Source organism: Balaenoptera musculus, chromosome 3 (assembly GCF_009873245.2).
Source record: "Balaenoptera musculus isolate JJ_BM4_2016_0621 chromosome 3, mBalMus1.pri.v3, whole genome shotgun sequence".
In the NCBI taxonomy this organism is placed as follows: Eukaryota; Metazoa; Chordata; class Mammalia; order Artiodactyla; family Balaenopteridae; genus Balaenoptera; species Balaenoptera musculus.
In genome coordinates, this window is record NC_045787.1 from 34,320,038 (window position 1) to 34,338,710 (window position 18,673).

General features: G+C 41.0%; 1 protein-coding gene across 4 annotated transcripts in view; it reads left to right on the forward strand.

Moving 5' to 3' along the window:
• Positions 1-18,673, forward strand: part of GHR (growth hormone receptor) — a 277,695-nt gene that overhangs the window by 189,387 nt on the left and 69,635 nt on the right. For all 4 annotated transcript variants that reach the window (XM_036849228.1, XM_036849230.1, XM_036849229.1 and 1 more), the window contains one exon: positions 3,238-3,303. In XM_036849228.1, coding sequence (XP_036705123.1) covers positions 3,238-3,303 — 66 coding nt within the window. The remainder of the gene's footprint in view (positions 1-3,237; positions 3,304-18,673) is intronic.

Consider the following 18,673-nt stretch of genomic DNA (forward strand, 5'->3'; position numbering starts at 1 on the left):
GAGGTCCAGTTGTGTGCCATAGTTGGGAAGCTGAGCACAAGGCTGGACATAAGTAGGAGAGGATAGATCGCAGTTCATTCTTAGGCAGGTCCACCATGAGAAGCTCCGCCTCAAGGCACTGCAAAGTACTAGTTCTCCAGTGTTTGCAGGATGACAATTAAGTTCTTTCTTTATTTATTTATGTTTGGCTGCACCATGCGGCATGCGGGATCTTAGTTCCACAACCAGGGGTCAAACCCATGCCCCCTGCAGTGGAAACGTGGATTCTTAACCTCTGGACCACCAAGGAAGTCCCACAATTAAGTTCTTTGGAAAGACCATTCCCAATATGCCCTTGACCTCTCCACACATCCTAGGTCAGCTCTGCCCCACCCACTGCCTACAGATCATGGCTCCTTACATGCCTAGGTTGTGTCTTATCCCTGTCTTTATGCAGGGCTTGCCTTGGCTCCAACTGCCCTTTCCTTTCCTTTTCATTTCTTATTTATCCCAAATTCAGCGCCTGTCCAAGGGGTCACCTTCCCCAGGAAGCTTGTCCAGACTCGTTAAGGGCTACCACGTTGCTCCTCCAATGCTGACCGCTCCTTCATTTATAGATCCCTGCCCAGAAATAGTGGGCTCACCAAGGCCAGGGCCTGTAGCTAATTCATTTCATAATGCCAGCATTTAAAAGCTCCTATAGGATATACTGGAGCTGTGATTCTCTGCTTATTGTCACCCTTCATTTGTTTTCCTCCATCGCTCGGCACTTCTAGACAGTGAGGACAGCTTGGACACTAAAATTGACAACTGAGGGAGACGTCTCCATTGCTAAGATGGCACAGTTGTTCTCATTGTGCTCGATTTGTAATCAGCACCCTCTCGGCACTGGCACAAATCTGTGGTTCTTCCCCAAGAATGCCATTTGTTCCTTTTATGCCTTGATTCATCACATACTGTGGAGGGTGTTAGCTGAGTAAGACTTTCTGCTTCATGAAAATGTTACCAAACACACCATAAGGAGGAAAGCACCAGACGTCTGTCTGCAAAGAAAGCAAAATCCTGGTTTGGGAAGAGTCAGGGGTGGCCAGTGCTCCCCAAGCATTTCCAGGCCTGAGGTTTGGCTCTGTGGGCTCCTTGGGGCCTCATAACTGATGCCCACATTCCATATCAGTCATCATTCTGGAGAAATTCGTCAACTTTCCTGCTGATCTGAGCCTGGAAACTGGTGTCTGTTTATTCACTTTCAAGCTGAAAATTGAGACAAACTTGCTGGATAATTTTGACAAAAATAACACATATGATTGCGTGTCATCCCATGATTGACTTAATTTTCCTCTTTTTTTGAGCTATCAGAACTTTCTCAAGGCATATATAGTTGTCAGTGAAATAGGTCATTCACAGTTGGAAGTTATACAAACTTGCCAAACCTTGACCAAAAATAACGTTCTGGTGCCCAATTTAGGGCAAGGGGTAATAAAGTGTTCTCTGACTTGTAGTAAGGAATTAAAGGCAGGGATTGGGGTCTAGACAATGGTAATAATAAAGACTAAGGATATCAAGACAGTGAGTAGACTTGAGGGGATTTTCATAAAATGCAGTTTTCCTTTCTGGTCACGTTAAAATCAATGTGTAGTACATTATCTACTCTAGGGAAACGTGTATTCCATTTGCTTTCTGTCATAATTCTTTATTGTATTTGGGAGTAAATGAGCTTCTACAGATGAAGTTAATATTAAAATTTAGAGAGAGACTGAAAAGAAACCCTTCCAGAGCTAATAGTCACACATAATTTAAAATATTAATTCACCAAAGCCCCCCCCCCAAACCTAACTTCGCTTGGAAGAAAACTCTCACTGATGTGCCCAGGCTGCAAAAACTTTCAAGCGTTAGAATTCCACAGCATTTAGTGCAAGGATCTTAACTTCCTCTGTTAGGTTCTGTATTCTGAACTTCAGACCCGACAGCTGCTTCCTAGTGGTGAGCCAGGTGGGAGGAGTTAGTAAAAAAGCACATTGAAAAGTGGATCAGGACAGATGGACAGGATTCACCCTGCCTGAAATTCAGGGAGATGGGTGTGGGCCAGCTCACTGCGCATGCATCTTCATTTTCTTCCTCTTCCTTTTTTCATATCAAAGAAAGATTTCTTAGCACTGTTACTGTGGGTATCTATCGAGGGACAAAAGCATTAGCAGCTTCGCTGCTTTGAGGTAATGCTCTGTGTTTGTTGTGGGCCTGGACCAAACTGCCTCTCTAATAACCCACGGATAGCCTGATGGGATGGGAAGAATCTTGGAGACACCCCCTTCTCCACCAAGCCCAGATAACAGTTACAATACTTTTGTAGCTGAGGTGTTTGCAGTTCAACCCATTTCAACAGTTCAATGATAACTACATTGATTATTTTCCATTTTTCCTGTTTTTTTGGTTTTTTGGGTTTTTTTGCTGTGTTGGGTCTTCGTTTCTGTGCGAGGACTTTCTCCAGTTGCGGCAAGCGGGGGCCGCTCTTCATCGCGGTGCGCGGGCCTCTCACTATCGCGGCCTCTCTTGTTGGCGGAGCACAGGCTCCAGACGCGCAGGCTCAGTAGTTGTGGCTCACGGGCCTAATTGCTCCGCGGCATGTGGGATCTTCCCAGACCAGGGCTCGAACCCGTGTCCCCTGCATTGGCAGGCAGATTCTCAACCACTGCGCCTCCAGGGAAGCCCCCATTTTTCCTGTTTTTAATGCAACCTAATACTAGTATCAATAAAATTAAAACTGCTTTTATAATAGATGACTCATTGCCATCTCGTGTCCTAAAGTTCTGTCCCCCTCTTGTCCAACTTCTCACTTCCCCTCATTCCTTCCCTACTCCCAGGGTTGCTCACATGTTTATTTCTAAGAATAAACGCTTTTGACTGAACTGTTTTTAATACTCTTTTTGAAAAGAATTTATGTTCCTCCTTGTTTTCACAAGCAAGACTTAAGTTTGGACTCAAATGTTGTAGGAAGGCAATTTTTCATCCTTCCTGACTGTGTCCAGGCATGAGACCAGAGGCAACTAAGACCAGAAGGTTTCCATTTGCTCTGAACATTTAGGAGTTCTTTTTAGAGGGTAGGTGCAATTTTAGTTTGAAAAAGAAAGAAAGAAAAAGGAGAGAATTGTTGTGAGGTTGGGCCTGGTCACATTTTGACATTTGAAAATGAGATTGTAACAAAGTCACATCAGACCACTTTTTATAGGGATAACTAATGGTTTTCTTCTCTTTCTATTCCAGCCACACCAGCTATCCTTGTCAGAGCATCTCAGAGTCTGCAGAGAGTTCATCCAGGCCTAGAGACAAGTAAGAATTTCACTCCCTTTTCTGCCTTCAACAATATTGTCCAGGTTTTACTGTAATTCAAGCTACTGTCCTTTCCCTATTTTATTTGGGATATGGTAACTGGATGAATGACTGACTGAAATTGCATGGGCAAACTAACACATTTTTTTTTCAGAATTTCTTTTTCAACTTTTCTGCAAGGCTGCTTCTTTTTTTTCCCTTTTTTTTTTTAATTGAATGAAAGATTCTTTAAATTCCAAAGTTCTTTACAATTTTCAAAAGTTTCATGCAAATGATTTCATATAATCCCATAATAACCCTTTCTTTCCTCTACCCCTGTATTGCCCCTCCCTCCTTCCCTCTCCCCACTGGTAACCACTAACCACTAGTTTATTCTCTATATCTGTGAGTCTGCTTCTTTTCTGTTTTATTCATTAGTTTGTTTATTTTTTTAGATTCCACATATAAGTGATATCATACAGTATTTGTCTTTCTCTGTCTGACTTATTTCACTTAGCGTAATATCCTCCAAGTCCATCCATGTTGCTGCAAATGGCAAAATTTCATTCTTTTTACGGCTGAGTAGTATCCCATTGTACATATAACACATCTTCTCTATCCATTCATCTGTTGATGGACACGTAGGTTGCTTCCATACCTTGGCAATTGTAAATAATGCTGCTCTGAACATTGGGGTGAGTATATCTTTTCAAATTAGTGTTTTTGTTTTTTGCGGACATATACCCAGGAGTGGAATTGCTGGGTCATATGGTAGTCCTATTTCTAGTTTTTTGGGAAATCTCCATACTGTTTTCCACAGTGGCTGCACCAATTTACATTCTCACCAACAGTGTACGATGATTCCCTTTTCTCAACATCCTCGCCAACATTTGTTATTTGTGTTCTTTTTGATGTTAGCTATTCTGCCAGGTGTGAGGTGATATCTCACTGTGGTTTTGATTTGTATTTGCCTGATGATTATCAGTGTTGAGCAATGTTTCATGTGCCTGTTAGCCATCTGCATCTCCTCTTTGGAAAAAAGACTGCTTCTTTATTTTTCTAATAAGCTTATCCTTAGAGGTTAAGTAAGGCCAAATTTATGCAAAGAAAAAAAGACATAAAATAACTTATTGTGGGCCAACAATTAGTTTATTGAGTTTAGGAATCTGCGTTTTTGTTTTATAAGTCCTGTATTGTATTGTCATTATTATTTTGAGATATTTCTTTACCTAGTGATCACATCACCAGACAGTCAAATTTGTTGCTTCTACCACATCACCTTGGGCTCTGAAATTCTGTCCACTGCTCCGTGACAGCATTTACCTCACAACATCTTCATGCATGTGTTCATACCATGTGCAGGACTCAATGAGTTGTGTGTGCTGCACAAATTAATTATGTTGCAATTAATCAAGGCAAAGCCTATGTTTTGTGCTTCTTCTAAATCCCTCACGTGACCTAAAAAAACCCGTGATCACATAGTAGTCACCTTCAATTAAATTCTAAGGATGGATTTTCTTTTCCTCAATTGAAGTATATGCTCGAGTCCACATTACAAAATAAAAGGGAAGTTAGTGTACCTGACTGTTTAAGCCATTGCTGTTCCAGGGATCGTAACGGCATCATGAAACTATAATTGGGGTTTTGTGACTAAATTGCAGAGTCCTTTTCTAATAGGCGATGTAAACATCATTTTTCTTGGAGGTGACTGAAAGGGAGGGTTGGTGCTGTTTTTAACAAACGTCATCAATTCATCAGTTGTGCCAGACCGTGAACTCTACAACCCTCCTGTTTTAGAAGCATCTGACATGTTAATCCGCTCCCTAATTAATGTGAGGGGTTGTAGAAAGACTAGCTGTTGCTTATGTTTGGGTTATCCCCGCCAGTATATTCCAAAGCCTTCACTCGGCAGATGATGTGACTTATTGCTGCTTTCTGTAAGGAAATAAGAAGGAATCAGTTAAGAATGGTTTACTAACGGTGCATGCTCCATCCCACACTGGAACCCTCCCCAACACACAACCACAATACACTGCCCTTCACTTGCCCCCAAAGTGGTGGTAAGATTTCCCCAAGCCATTTTCTTTGTCAAGTCATGGGGTCTGAGGAGCTTAAGCTTTGGGCCTTGTTGAAATACAACCTCTGAGTATGGCAGATGTGTTGAAGGAATTGCTGCCAGTCATTTGGCATATGTTGATTTTCTGTCCTTGTGATAAACAAGAATAATAGCTATTACCCTTCATCTGTGGCACGTCACACAGACACTGAGCTCCCCACGCAAGGAAGAATCCTATCCTTCCAGCTTCTCCTTATCTGAAGTCACATGCCCTCTGTCTCAGGACTGATTGGATAAAGTACCCCATGTCAACGGATATGTCCGTATCACTGGGCACCTTCCACAGTGCACTCACTAGGACACATGGCCACCTTTATCATCCAAGTGTCTCACTGAGATGCAACAGACCGTAGTGCTCCTGTAGCCTCACTGTGTCACTGTGGACACAGTCACTGTATCACAAATGTTTAACTCCCTGCCATGCACCCAGCACTAGCTAGCTCTACACCTTGAGGAAGAAAGAAATGTGTAAGATATTGTCCTGACCTCAGGGAGGTCATATTCCCCCTAAGGAGATAGTTTTACACAAAAAGCCAGTGTTCAAGATCTGTCAATTCACAGTTGTAATGTATGCATTTCCTATGTGCACTTTTCTGAATTCTCAGATTCAAAGCAAAACCTTGTGGAAGAAAAATAAATAAACCCTCCCAGAGTGAATCCTAGACAGAACTGTCCAAACGTAAATAAAGGCCACCACCCTTCTGCAGGCCACCTTTACTTTACACTTGGGCTATCACAATAACCCTTTAGTAGCTGTCTCGCTCCTCTCTCCTTCCACACCCTACCCCGTCTCTCCTTCCTTGTATCCATCTTCCTCTGCCAGTAATGATTTTCAGAATCCAACATATCCCTCTGCTCTAAATAACCCTATCTTTAGTACCTTCCCCACTACCTAAATTTTAAACTGCAATCCTATCCCAAGACACTCAAATCCACCATCTGTCATCTGACCCCAGCTTGTAAGTCTAGACTACCCACTACTCCCCAGGAACACTATGCTTTCCCTCCTCTGGGACTTTGCTCGTGCTGTCCCATCTTCCAGAACTATCATCCTTCCCGCCTCACCCAGCATTCTGGAAATATAAATCCTGCCCATACTCTAAGGTTCAGCCAAAACACTTTGACCCTTGGCCTGAAGCAGTTCCTCCTTCCTCTGTGTGTGTCTTTGAGAGAGGTCACACAATTTCCTATCACTCTGAGGGGATATATTACACGCTGCTTTGGAGTGTAGTTATTTGCATATTTCTCTTATCTCCCTATCTGGATTATGAACAGCTGTGTCTTATTCAGAGTTGTATAACTCACAGTACCTCAAATGGTACCTTGAACATTGTAAGTAATAAATGATATTGCAAATAAATTAACTAAATGGAAGTATCCTTAATAGCTCCCTGGCTACCCACCCTTCGGCACGCTTGACAATTCCCACCAGCCCCCCTTGTTATCATGGAGCCTCTTGGCTCTCAGGGGCGGGGGGTGGAGGGGGGGGCATTCATGGAGGAACAGATCTCGCCACCTGTGTTGATTGCCCATTAATCACCTTCAGTGTTGCTAAAAGGACTCATAGGAATCAAATGGTTTATGCTCAGGGGATAGCTTCCTTACAGGCAAAGGATACACTAGGGCAACAGCAGATGAGCCGAGTGCACTGATGGGGTCTGGAGAGCCCAGGTGTAGGCCTCTTCATCCTCTCACTGCTCAGTCACACCAGACACCCTGTGTCTCCAGGTCTGGAACCACTACCTGTGTGCCTGCCAAGCACCTTGGTACCAGGAAGGCCAAAGTCTGCTCGTGATGGAGTTTCCTAGAGTGAGCTGGTCATGTAGGCGCACCCTAGCTATGTGGACAGCCTTACCAACAGCCCCCAGTTCCACTGAATTTAGGTGCAAATCATAAATTTAATTATATTGCTAAGCAGCATTGACAAGCTGACATATTCTGCCCTGAAACAACTCAGGGACCCATGACTACAGCACATCATTTATCTTTAGTTAACACAGTCTATACATAGCATTGCCAAGCATCAGTAACTCTGGAAAAAAAGCATGCGGTCAAACCGGACCAGCTAAAATTAACCCACGCCGTGCGCCACTTAAAGAATTGCCCATTGAGCTCATCTCTTCCTTCTCTTGCTCACCAAAAAGTATCTGTCCCAGCTTCTAAGCCCTCAGGGCTTTGCTTTCTGCGTGCTTTTTGCGTGGACCTAATCCATGTGAATAGGTGTTTGTGTGGTAATGGGCACATACTAACATACCTTCTGCAGAGTACAGGCTTGAGAAATATTTTCTGGAAACAAAGAGCTATTTTTAAAAGTCCCATGAGGACTTTTTAGCCCATACACATGGGTAGCAGCATACTTCACCTATGCAGAGGCATAAATATGAGCAAAAACCCACATATAGGATAAGAAGGATATTGACGGAGTTTACAGTTTAAAGAGGTAGGCATCTTTGTATACTTTAAAGAAGTAATGGTGCAAACTTATTGCAAAGAAAGCTGCTTTTAGTTGTGGGAGAGAGTGATTAGGATGGTTAGAATCTTCTAGAGAAAAGCAAAACATTGTTAGTGCTCCTGAAGAAGGCAGACTCCTGAGTTAGGCTGCTGTGGTCCCATGTGCTTTGTGTTGTTTTTCCAGTAATTTCATTTCGCTCTCAGAGTTGGTTTTTGGCAGAGGATTTGATGATCGTATGGGCCAAATGCTTAAGACTTATTAAACACAGAGAAATTATTAAAAGATTGCACGTCATTCTGAGGGGGATTTTTCCTGTCATTTTTTTAAAGCCATACCTTTTCACTGAATTTGTCACGTATTACTATGAAAGTGTAAATTGTGTGATCAATGGCATCTCCACCTCAAAATAAAATGAATACCCAACTGGAGAAGAATACTGAAGTTTCACTGACTGGCATCTGGAGCACAAATGAGTCCAAGATTTTATGAAAACAGGCATCCTGAACATAAACATCCATGACTGAGGTCAGAATGCAGTTTTGAAAGAATCCCAAAAGATTATCATATTAGATGGGCACAGAAATGAATTGCTTAAATTTTTATAAGTTCACCAACAACTTCCTTTACAACGGTGAGCTACTCTTCAATAAAGACACTTATAGGAGACAAAAATTTAATATAGTAACTGTCATTTTGCTTGTTGGGATCCTTACTGTACATTCTTAGCTGGACTCCTGTCCTAGCCTCCTAATTTTTCTTCCCTACCTCCTATTTTTTCCCTATCCCCAGCCATCCTACCCTCTGCTTCCACATTCATTCTTCTTGCCTACCTTTGATCCAGTGATTCTTCTGCCCCATCATCTTCAGTAGCTCCCCACTGTTTGCTAAATTATGAATAAACTCATCTCTCTGGCATTTAAGAAGGCCCACAACACGGATCCTATGTACCCTTCCAGCCTCATCTCGCTTACGTACTATGTACACCCATGTTTGTGTCCCCTGAACTCCTGCTTCATTATAGCCATTCATAATGACCCCTTTGTCAGAAATTCCCTCTTCTTACCTCCCAGGTGGGAACAATCCTTCAAGGATTTTGTCTTTAAGGCATAGTTCAAATATTGCCTTATCCACAAAGCTTTTCCCAGTTCCCCCAAGAGAATGCACACTTCCATCTTAGAATCTCTGAAGCCCTTTCTTTCTCCCTCTCTAGGAGAGTTAGTATATAGCACAGTACTTGAAGAACTCAGCTTCTGCAGCAAGACAGCTTTGTTTCAAGTCCCAGTTCTATTACTTACTTCCTGCATGATCTTACCTAAGTTTCATGACCTCTCTGTACCTTAGTTCTGTTTTGTTTTGTTTTACTTCTAAAATAAAGATGCTAATAGTACCTACCTCATAAAATTGTGGTGAGAATTACAAGTGTTGATACATTTAAAGTAGTTAGGATAGTACCTGGTCCCATGATGTGTATTGTATTCTCTTGTGGCTCTTATTTATATTCCAACAAGAATTAGAATTGAACTGTATGAAATTTCCCATATTCAACTCTATTTTGGACCGTCATATCATTATGTCATTTGTTTCAACCTAATGGAGACTCTTATGTGCTTTCTATTCCCTCTAATAGACTGTACTATCCCTAAGGATAAGGGCTATATCTTTTACATCCTTGTATCTTACAGTACCTGGTAAGGACCTGGCAAATGCCGAGTGTTTAACAAACAGTCAGTGGATTTTGCACGCACACGAAAAAAATTCAAAAAATAGAAGCCAAGTTTTCCCCCCAGTATCTTAAGTATTCTTTGGCTACCATAGACTACCGTTATGTCCTCCGGCAGTCATTTATGAAAGGAGAGAGATTAAAATATGCAGGAGGAGACATTTCTCTCGTCCATTACTAATATACTTGCAGTCTTTCCCAAAAGCCTTCCACAGAACCTTAGCTTCAGGTCATGGGACCAGTGTCATGGTCTAGTCTTGGGGTGTGTCCCAGGATGTTTCTGTGTCATCACTGCGCTATCCTGTGGGCACTTCAGCTGCCAAGGGAATAGTAGCCCCCCTCCTGCCTCTGTAAGAGCCGAATGACCCTCTCAGCTTTAATCATTCTTTTTCATCAGATATTTTCAACCTTAAGGGCTTATTACCTGACAATACAGCTAAAATAAGCACAAGCTGACAATACATGTAAAAGAAACACAACATAAGGGAAGTGTGTCCGTGCAGGAATGGTATCTTAGAGAGAATGTGCAGCCTTTATTTGTTACAAAGAACTTGAGCTTTGGACACGCATGAGAGAGCAGCGCTGGGCTCTGACATCGAAGCTGACATTGAATTCTTTACAGTCTGCTGTTTATAAACAACTCAGTAAATGATTCAGTAAGGAAACACAGATTATTATGATCCCTTTTAAGGAAACGGTGTTTATGTTGGCTCCCTCTTGCACCCGAACTAGTGGTAGCCCATCCTGACTCACAGACAGCACTAATATCCTGATAATGCCAAGCATCCTGCAAAGACAATTTATCCCCTTTCCTTGCTTCTCTGAGGTTGGAGGAAGGCCGGTAGAATTATACACTTTATACAAGAAGAAACAGAGGTGGGGCTTCCCTGGTGGCGCAGTGGTTGAGAATCTGCCTGCCAATGCAGGGGACACGGGTTCGAGCCCTGGTCCGGGAAGATCCCACATGCCGCGGAGCAACTAGGCCCGTGAGCCACAACTACTGAGCCTGCGCGTCTGGAGCCTGTGCTCCGCAACAAGAGAGGCCGCAATAGTGAGAGGCCCGCGCACCGCGATGAAGAGTGGCTCCCACTTGCCGCAACTAGAGAAAGCCCTCGCACAGAAACGAAGACCCAACACAGCCATAAATAAAATTAATTAATTAATTAATTAATTTTTTTTTTAAATTCCTTTAAAAAAAAGAAGAAACAGAGGTAGAGACAAAACAGCTTTCCTAAGTCTCTTTAACAGACCAACAAGAGGGTAAAGAAGGTACCGTCAGTGCAGTGCTTTGTATCTGCTCCTAGATGAGCAAAACAAAGTGTAGATAATGCATGTTATTGATAATTCAAATAACAGTGTTTAGTTATCTCAAAATAGGGACTTGATAGTGAGTTTTTCCGGGCTGAAATACTCAGATAATGCCTGCTATTAGTTTCCCAGTGGCGGTGCTTCATTATACACTCCCTGCCTTCACATATCATTGTTGGGAGTTAAGGATTCTTTGTAAGATAAATATTAGGTCTTAACTTTTTTATCCTCCTCAACTCCCAGCAATTTGCTGGGCCATAATCAGTGGTGAGTAGATATTTCCCACTGAGTTTACGAGAGACCTGTTCTCTGTACATATGCTCAGACCAACGTTAGTAAACGTCTGGAGGGGGAGTGAGACCACTACAGCTCAAGGTCAGCCTCCTCAAGCCTCTGCAGGTCCTTTCTGATTGTCAACATATGTCAAGGTTGTCTGTTTATTCTGGAACCCAAACAGTAAGAAAAGAGTTAGAAATCTGTGGGCATATGCCTCGGAAAGCCTTGACTGTAGAAGTGAGTAACATTTTTTTTTGAAGTCTGAGAAGGATGATTAAGCATCTCTCTAAAAATTCCAGTGGGCCTGTGTGTACTCTACATACCCATTCCTAGTATGGTTTCTCTTCCAAAGCATAACACACATTTTTCAGGGGTGAAATCCAAGACAAACATTCTTTCACCCTAGGTGACCCCAGTGGGTGGTGAACTCTTTTTAGTGACTGGAAAGTTAAAGCATCCCAAAGTTGATTGTGACCTTTGAGTTCCAGACTGCAGCACTGACGACTTGCTTAGTTCTACAGCTTCAAAACCAGCTCTGTAATCACTGCTCTCAAGAGAACTCTGGCTTCTGCACACAGAAGCCTCTCTAGGGAGAGACAGAGGCTAGGCTCTGTCATTCCAGAAAGGCCTTTGTTCATACCAACTCCTACTTGTGATACACAATTTTTCAGATAATGTGCAATTTTGCACTAAGGAAAAAACCTTGAATTCATCATACAGGTCTGCCCTGATTTTAATACAGATTAATCTATGCACTGAGAAAGCAGACTACACACCATATTTATAAAAAGATTTATGGAATTCAAACATAGGTACCATTGAGTAGAAGTTCAAATAATAGTGTGCCTTATGGCAAATATATGCAATATATATTTAAACCAAAAATAACTCAAGAGACACGAATTACTAAATAAAGAACTTATCACTTAGAAAATAGGTTATACAACTTTCAAAGGGCTTTTAAATATATATAATTTATAGGAAATTGATTTGCATGTAATTCACAATATATGATACAAAATAAGCTACTTTCTTTTAAGGTCAACAATTATTTGAACCAGGGGTTGGCAAACTATTGTCCTCAGTTGTTTTGTAAGTAAAGTTCTATTGCAACACAACCAGATCTATTTGTTTCAGATTGTTTATGGCTGCTTTGGGGATACAGTGTCAGAGTTGGGTAGGTAAAACATAGGTCCGCAAGCCTGAAATATTTACTATCTGGCCCTTGAAGGAAAAGTATGTCAACCCCTGTTATAAACAGAAAAAGATTGTTTCTATAAAAAGGTATTTTATGGAACTAGTCATCATGTTTGTATTGGTTGTTGTTTTTTAATCTCCTATGGAAAATTATTTTCAATTGGTAACTGACATAAATGAGAATTCAGGATTCACTTTATGAATTTCCTTCACAGTCAACTCTTCTGAAATACATTCTATTGCAAAGTAAGATTAACAGTATCTGCTAATCAGTGTGGACTTGTACATTTTTATTATTATTGGTATTCCACCAAATGAAAGCTGAGCATCTGTAAATGCTTGGTGATGGATTGAATGGGCAATAATTTGCAACTGAGCTGTCTGAGATATGTCATCATTATCACATAATATTTATCTTATGAAGAGTTACAGTCAGTGTAACACACAGCTCCAGTTTGAGGGCAGACTTGACTTTACAGGTTTGTGCATCATCCATAAACTGACTGCTGCCACTGAATTCATGCTGAAGAATAAAGACAGAAGACTCTCCTTTTAGGAAATTGTGCACCGTGAAAGACTCGTAAACCAGAAACCTCACAACATTGTAGTAGATGTTACCGTTCAGATGAATGGCCTTTGTGTATCCTCAAGATGTTCTCAAGTAACATTCATGTCTTTACTGCTACAGGTTATATTTTCATTTTCATATGTTATGGAAAAGCAGCCTTTAGCTCTTCTTGTTTCTCACGTAATATTCCGTAGTAAATAGAATTTTAACACTACAAGTTTGGATTCATTGGAGAGCAAATATTTGCAGGAGTGGGTCTGTGCACCTGTCACTGCGAAGCTCCTGCTGAACAAACCCCAGAGAAATGGAGAAACACCTGGATAGCATCCTTACTGTGACAGAAGCTCTTCTTTTTCTGAATTCCAAAAGCGTTTGAAGTTGTGCATCTTTTGCATTGAACTCAAGTGGCTTGTGTACATATGGTAGCTTCCCTTCAGTTGTAAATTCTTAGAGGGAAAGGACTTAGTCTTCCCTCATCTTTATATGCTCTGCTCCCTTCCTCCACAACATAAACAGGGCCTGATACAAAATGGGGGCTTACTATTGGTTAAATGAATGCCACATGAGTTCCAGGAATGACTTGAGAGCAAATGCAGAAGGGAAGTGGAGGGGGAGGCGTTAGCTTAGATTTCGTGGTGTTTGAGTTTGACATCCTCTCCACAACACTAAGACTAATACTGAGGAGAATTGTTTCCTGAATCTGAGAGGGGCAGATGTGTTTCCTCTTCTGCCATTTTTCTTTCTCATGGGGAAAAGCAGACAAGAAGGTCCTACAAAAGTATTGGAGGTGTTTGTTCTTATCAGCCACTAGTGATTGTGGCAAATTCTGTTGTTGGTTTCAGTTGGTGTCCCAGGCTGTGTGATGAGGACTTTGGAGTCTGGGGAGCTGGAGACCCTGAGCTGTCCTGTGTGTGTGCACCTGGCATACGGCTGACATGCTGTGAGCTCTGATTTATCCATTTGTCAGTGGAGATATTAACATCTATCTCAGATGGTCATTGTGAGGAGCAGATAGGTACATAGGAAAATTCCTGCCACAAAGTAGGTATGGAATAAATATTAGATACTTTATTATTTTTACTATTACTGCTGCTACTACTGCTATTACTCCTACTGAAAAAGTAGTAGTAGCCTGGGTGGCTGGAAGCATCCTACCCACCTCCTCACCCCACTCACCAGAGCTGATCTCCTATTTATATTTTCTGGGAGGGTAAGAAGGGTGCTGGATCTAGTAGAATATATCTCATATTTGAGTAGTATATTTTTTAATTAATTTTTATTGGAGTATAGTTGATTTACAATGTTGTGTTAGTTTGTGCTGTACAGCAAAGTGAGTCAGTTATACATATACATATATCCACTCTTGTTTAGATTCTATCCCCATATAGGTCATTACAGAGTATTGAGTAGAATTCCCTGCGCTATACAGTAGGTTCTTATTAGTTACCTATTTTATATATAGTAATGTATTATGTCAATCCCAATCTCCCAATTTATCCCTCCCCTCCCCCTTTCCCCCTTGGTAACCGTAAGTTCATTTTCTACATCTGTGATTCTATTTCTGTTTTGTAAATAGGTTCATTTGTACCATTTTTTTTTTAGATTCCACATATAAGCAATGTCATATGATATTTGTCTTTCTCTGGCTGACTTACTTCACTCAGTATGACAATCTCTAGGTCCATCCATGTCATTGCAAATGACATTATTTTGTTCTTTTTTATAGCTGAGTACTATTCCATTGTATATTTGTGCCACATCTTCTTTATCCATTCCTCCATCGATGGACATTTAGGTTGCTTCCATGTCCTGGCTATTGTAAATAGTGCTGCAGTGAAGATTGGGGTACATGTATCTTCTCGAATTATGGTTTTCTCTGGATATATTCCCAGGAGTGGGATTGCTGGATCATATGGTAGCTCTATTTTGAGTAATTTATTTTTTAAGGAAGTAAAATTCTCACAGACTCCAGAGAATGCCTGTACAGGCCAGTTTGAGAAAAATTGATTTAAAAAATAAATTTTAATGTTGGAGATAATTCTTTTCGTTGTCACTTATCTCTGCAAAAAGAACAAAACTTAATTTCGTATCCCAAAAGACCCTTGTTTGAGAAGCCCTGCTTTCATGTTCTGCTATAAGCACATCAACCTAGACTATAGCTCAGGCTGGCCCTTTAGAGCTGAGGAAGCAGGGAGCACTTACTGAAAGGGAGGGACTGAGAGGCTTGCCAGACTCCAGATGTCCAGAGGATGAGACATGGGTACCAGGCAAGAAAGATGGACGTCACAACGAGGAGGTGGTGGGCAAGAGGGGGAAGGAGCAGCCTGGAAGCTGACTTCATTGCTTCACTGTCTTGCCTCAGGGCTGTCCTGAGGTAGCATTAGATCAAATGTTTACCACAGTACTTGGCACCTAGTAGAATGTTGTTTCCTTTCCTTCCTCTTTCCCCTGAAAAAGACTGTCCTTAGCTATAGAAGCGATGAAGCTGTACAGACAGCTAAAAGGTGTGGCATTAAAACAAACTTTTTCTACTTTTCCAAAGGGCAACTTTACCCCCTACTGGACTAAACTCAGACCCAAGCTTCCTTCTCTGAGCTTTTAGAACATTTAGTGCCTGGGGAGTCATTTGGCAATAATCGAGTACTGTTTTATTGCTAGGATTCCTTTATATGTATACATTTATAAGGCCCTGGAGTCCCTAACTTAAAATTTGTTTTTGCTTCAGAAGTTCGGCTGTAAGGAGGCTCTCCAAATCAAGTGTAACAACCGCAACAAATAATATATTAACTAGTGGTTAAGTACCCATCTAGGCTGTGACAGCCTGTTTGGCTCGGGTTGTAGGTGAACTGTGGCTGGTTCCTAGAGCTGGGTCAGGAGCTCTGCGGTTTGTGCGGTGAAGGAATGTCTCCTTCACCATCTCATCCTGCCCTCACCACCCCTACCCTCTGTCTTCCCCTTCACCACACTTCACCACTTCCTGGGTGAAGAACCAGCTAGGGCAAAAATTCTGAAATTTTTCTTTGGTACCTTTCTCCAAATTTAGTTTTTGACTGGATACTCCTGGTTAAACCATGAGTAAATAACCTCCTAGGGTCTAGTCAGCCTCAGTGTGAGAAGCTGTTAAACCAGAAAACCAGAGTAGCATACACCAACTCGTTCCTGTCTCGCAAACCTCTCCTTGCGGAGGTATTTTTAAGAGCACGTGCCTTATTTATTAGTCATTAGATTTGACAGGACTAGAGAGACATCCCCCACTCCTTTTTTTTTCTTTTTTTACATCTTTATTGGAGTATAATTACTTTACATTGTTGTGTTAGTTGCTGCTGTATAACAAAGTGAATCAGCTATACTTAAACATATATCCCTTCCCTCTTACTGTCTCCCTCCCACCCTCCCTATCCCACCCCTCTAGATGGTCACAGAGCACCGAGCTGATCTCCTTGTGCTATGCGGCTGCTTCCCACTAGCTATCTTTTTTACATTTGGTAGTGTATATATGTCCATGCCACTCTCTCACTTTGTCCCAGCTTACCCTTCCCCCTCCCCATGTCCTTCAGTCCATTCACTACGTCTGCGTCTTTATTCCTGTTCTGCCCCTACGTTCTTCAGAACCTTTTTTTTTTTTTAGATTCCCTATATATGTGTTAGCATACGGTATTTGTTTTTCTCTTTCTGACTTACTTCACTCTGTAGGACAGACTCTAGGTCCATCCACCTCACTACAAATAACTCCATTTCGTTTCTTTTTACGGCTGACTAATATTCCATTGTATGTATGTGCCACGTCTTCCTTATCCATTCATCTGTTGATGGACACTTAGGTTGCTTCCATGTCCTGGCTATTGTAAATAGAGCTGCAATGAACATTGTGGTACATGACTCTTTTTGAATTATGGTTTTCTCAGGGTACATGCCCAGTAGTGGGATTGCTGGGTCATATGGTAGTACTATTTTTAGTTTTTTAAGGAACCTCCATACTGTTCTCCATAGTGGCTGTATCAATTTACATTCCCACCAACAGTGCCAGAGGGTTCCCTTTTCTCCACACCCTCTCCAGCATTTATTGTTTGTAGATTTTTTGATGATGGCCATTCTGACCGGTGTGAGATGATATCTCATTGTAGTTTTGATTTGCATTTCTCTAATAATTAATGTTGAGCATTCTTTCATGTGTTTGTTGGCAATCTGTATATCTTCTTTGGAGGAATGTCTATTTAGGTCTTCTGCCCATTTTTGGATTGGGTTGTTTGTTTTTTTGTTATTGAGCTGCATGAGCTGCTTGTAAATCTTGGAGATTAATCCTTTGTCAGTTGCTTCATTTGCAAATATTTTCTCCCATTCTGAGGGTTGTCTTTTGGTCTTGTTTATGGTTTCCTTTGCTGTGCAAAAGCTTTTAAGTTTCATTAGGTCCCATTTGTTTATTTTTGTTTTTATTTCCATTTCTCTAGGAGCTGGGTCAAAAAGGATCTTGCTGTGATTTATGTCATAGAGTGTTCTGCCTATGTTTTCATCTAAGAGTTTGATAGTGTCTGGCCTTACATTTAGGTCTTTAATCCATTTTGAGCTTATTTTTGTGTATGGTGTTAGGGAGTGTTCTAATTTCATTTTTTACATGTAGCTGTCCAGTTTTCCCAGCACCACTTATTGAAGAGACTGTCTTTTCTCCATTGTATATCCTTGCCTCCTTTGTCATAGATTAGTTGACCATATGTGCATGGGTTTATCTCTGGGCTTTCTATCCTGTTCCATTGATCGATATTTCTGTTTTTGTGCCAGTACCATATTGTCTTGATTACTGTAGCTTTGTAGTATAGTCTGATGTCAGGGAGTCTGATTCCTCCAGCTCTGTTTTTTTCCGTCAAGACTGCTTTGGCTATTTGGGGTCTTTTGTGTCTCCGTACAAATTTTAAGACTTTTTTGTTCTAGTTCTGTAAAAAATTCCATTGGTAATTTGATAGGGATTGCATTGAATCTGTAGATTGCTTTGGGTAGTATAGTCATTTTCACAATGTTGATTCTTGCAATACAAGAGCATGGTACAACTCTTCATCTGTTTGTATCATATTTAATTTCTTTCATCAGTGTCTTATAGTTTTCTGCACAGAGGTCTTTGGTCTCCTTAGGTAGGTTTATTCCTAGGTATTTTATTCTTTTGTTGCAGTGGTAAATGGGAGTGTTTCCTTAATTTCTCTTTCAGATTTTTCATCATTAGTGTATAGGAATGCAAGAAATTTCTCTGCATTAATTTTGTATCCTACAACTTTACGAAACTCATTGATTAGCTCTAGTAGTTTTCTGGTAGCATCTTTAGGATTCTCTATGTATAGTATCATGTCATCTGCAAACAGCGACAGTTTTACTTCTTCTTTTCCGATTTGGATTCCTTTTATTTCTTTTTCATCTCTGATTGCTGTGGCTAAAACTTCCAAAACTATGTTGAATAATAGTGGTGAGAGTGGGCAACCTTGTCTTGTTCCTGATCTTAGTGTTAATGGTTTCAGGTTTTCACCATTGAGGACGATGTTGGCTGTGGGTTTGTCATATATGGCCTTTATTATGTTGAGGTAAGGTCCCTCTATGCCTACTTTCTGGAGAGTTTTTATCATAAATGGGTGTTCAATTTTGTCAAAAGCTTTTTCTGCATCTACTGAGATTATCACATGGTTTTTATCCTTCAATTTGTTAATATGGTGTATCACATTGATTGATTTGCATATATAGAAGAATCCTTGCATCCCTGGGATAAACCCCACT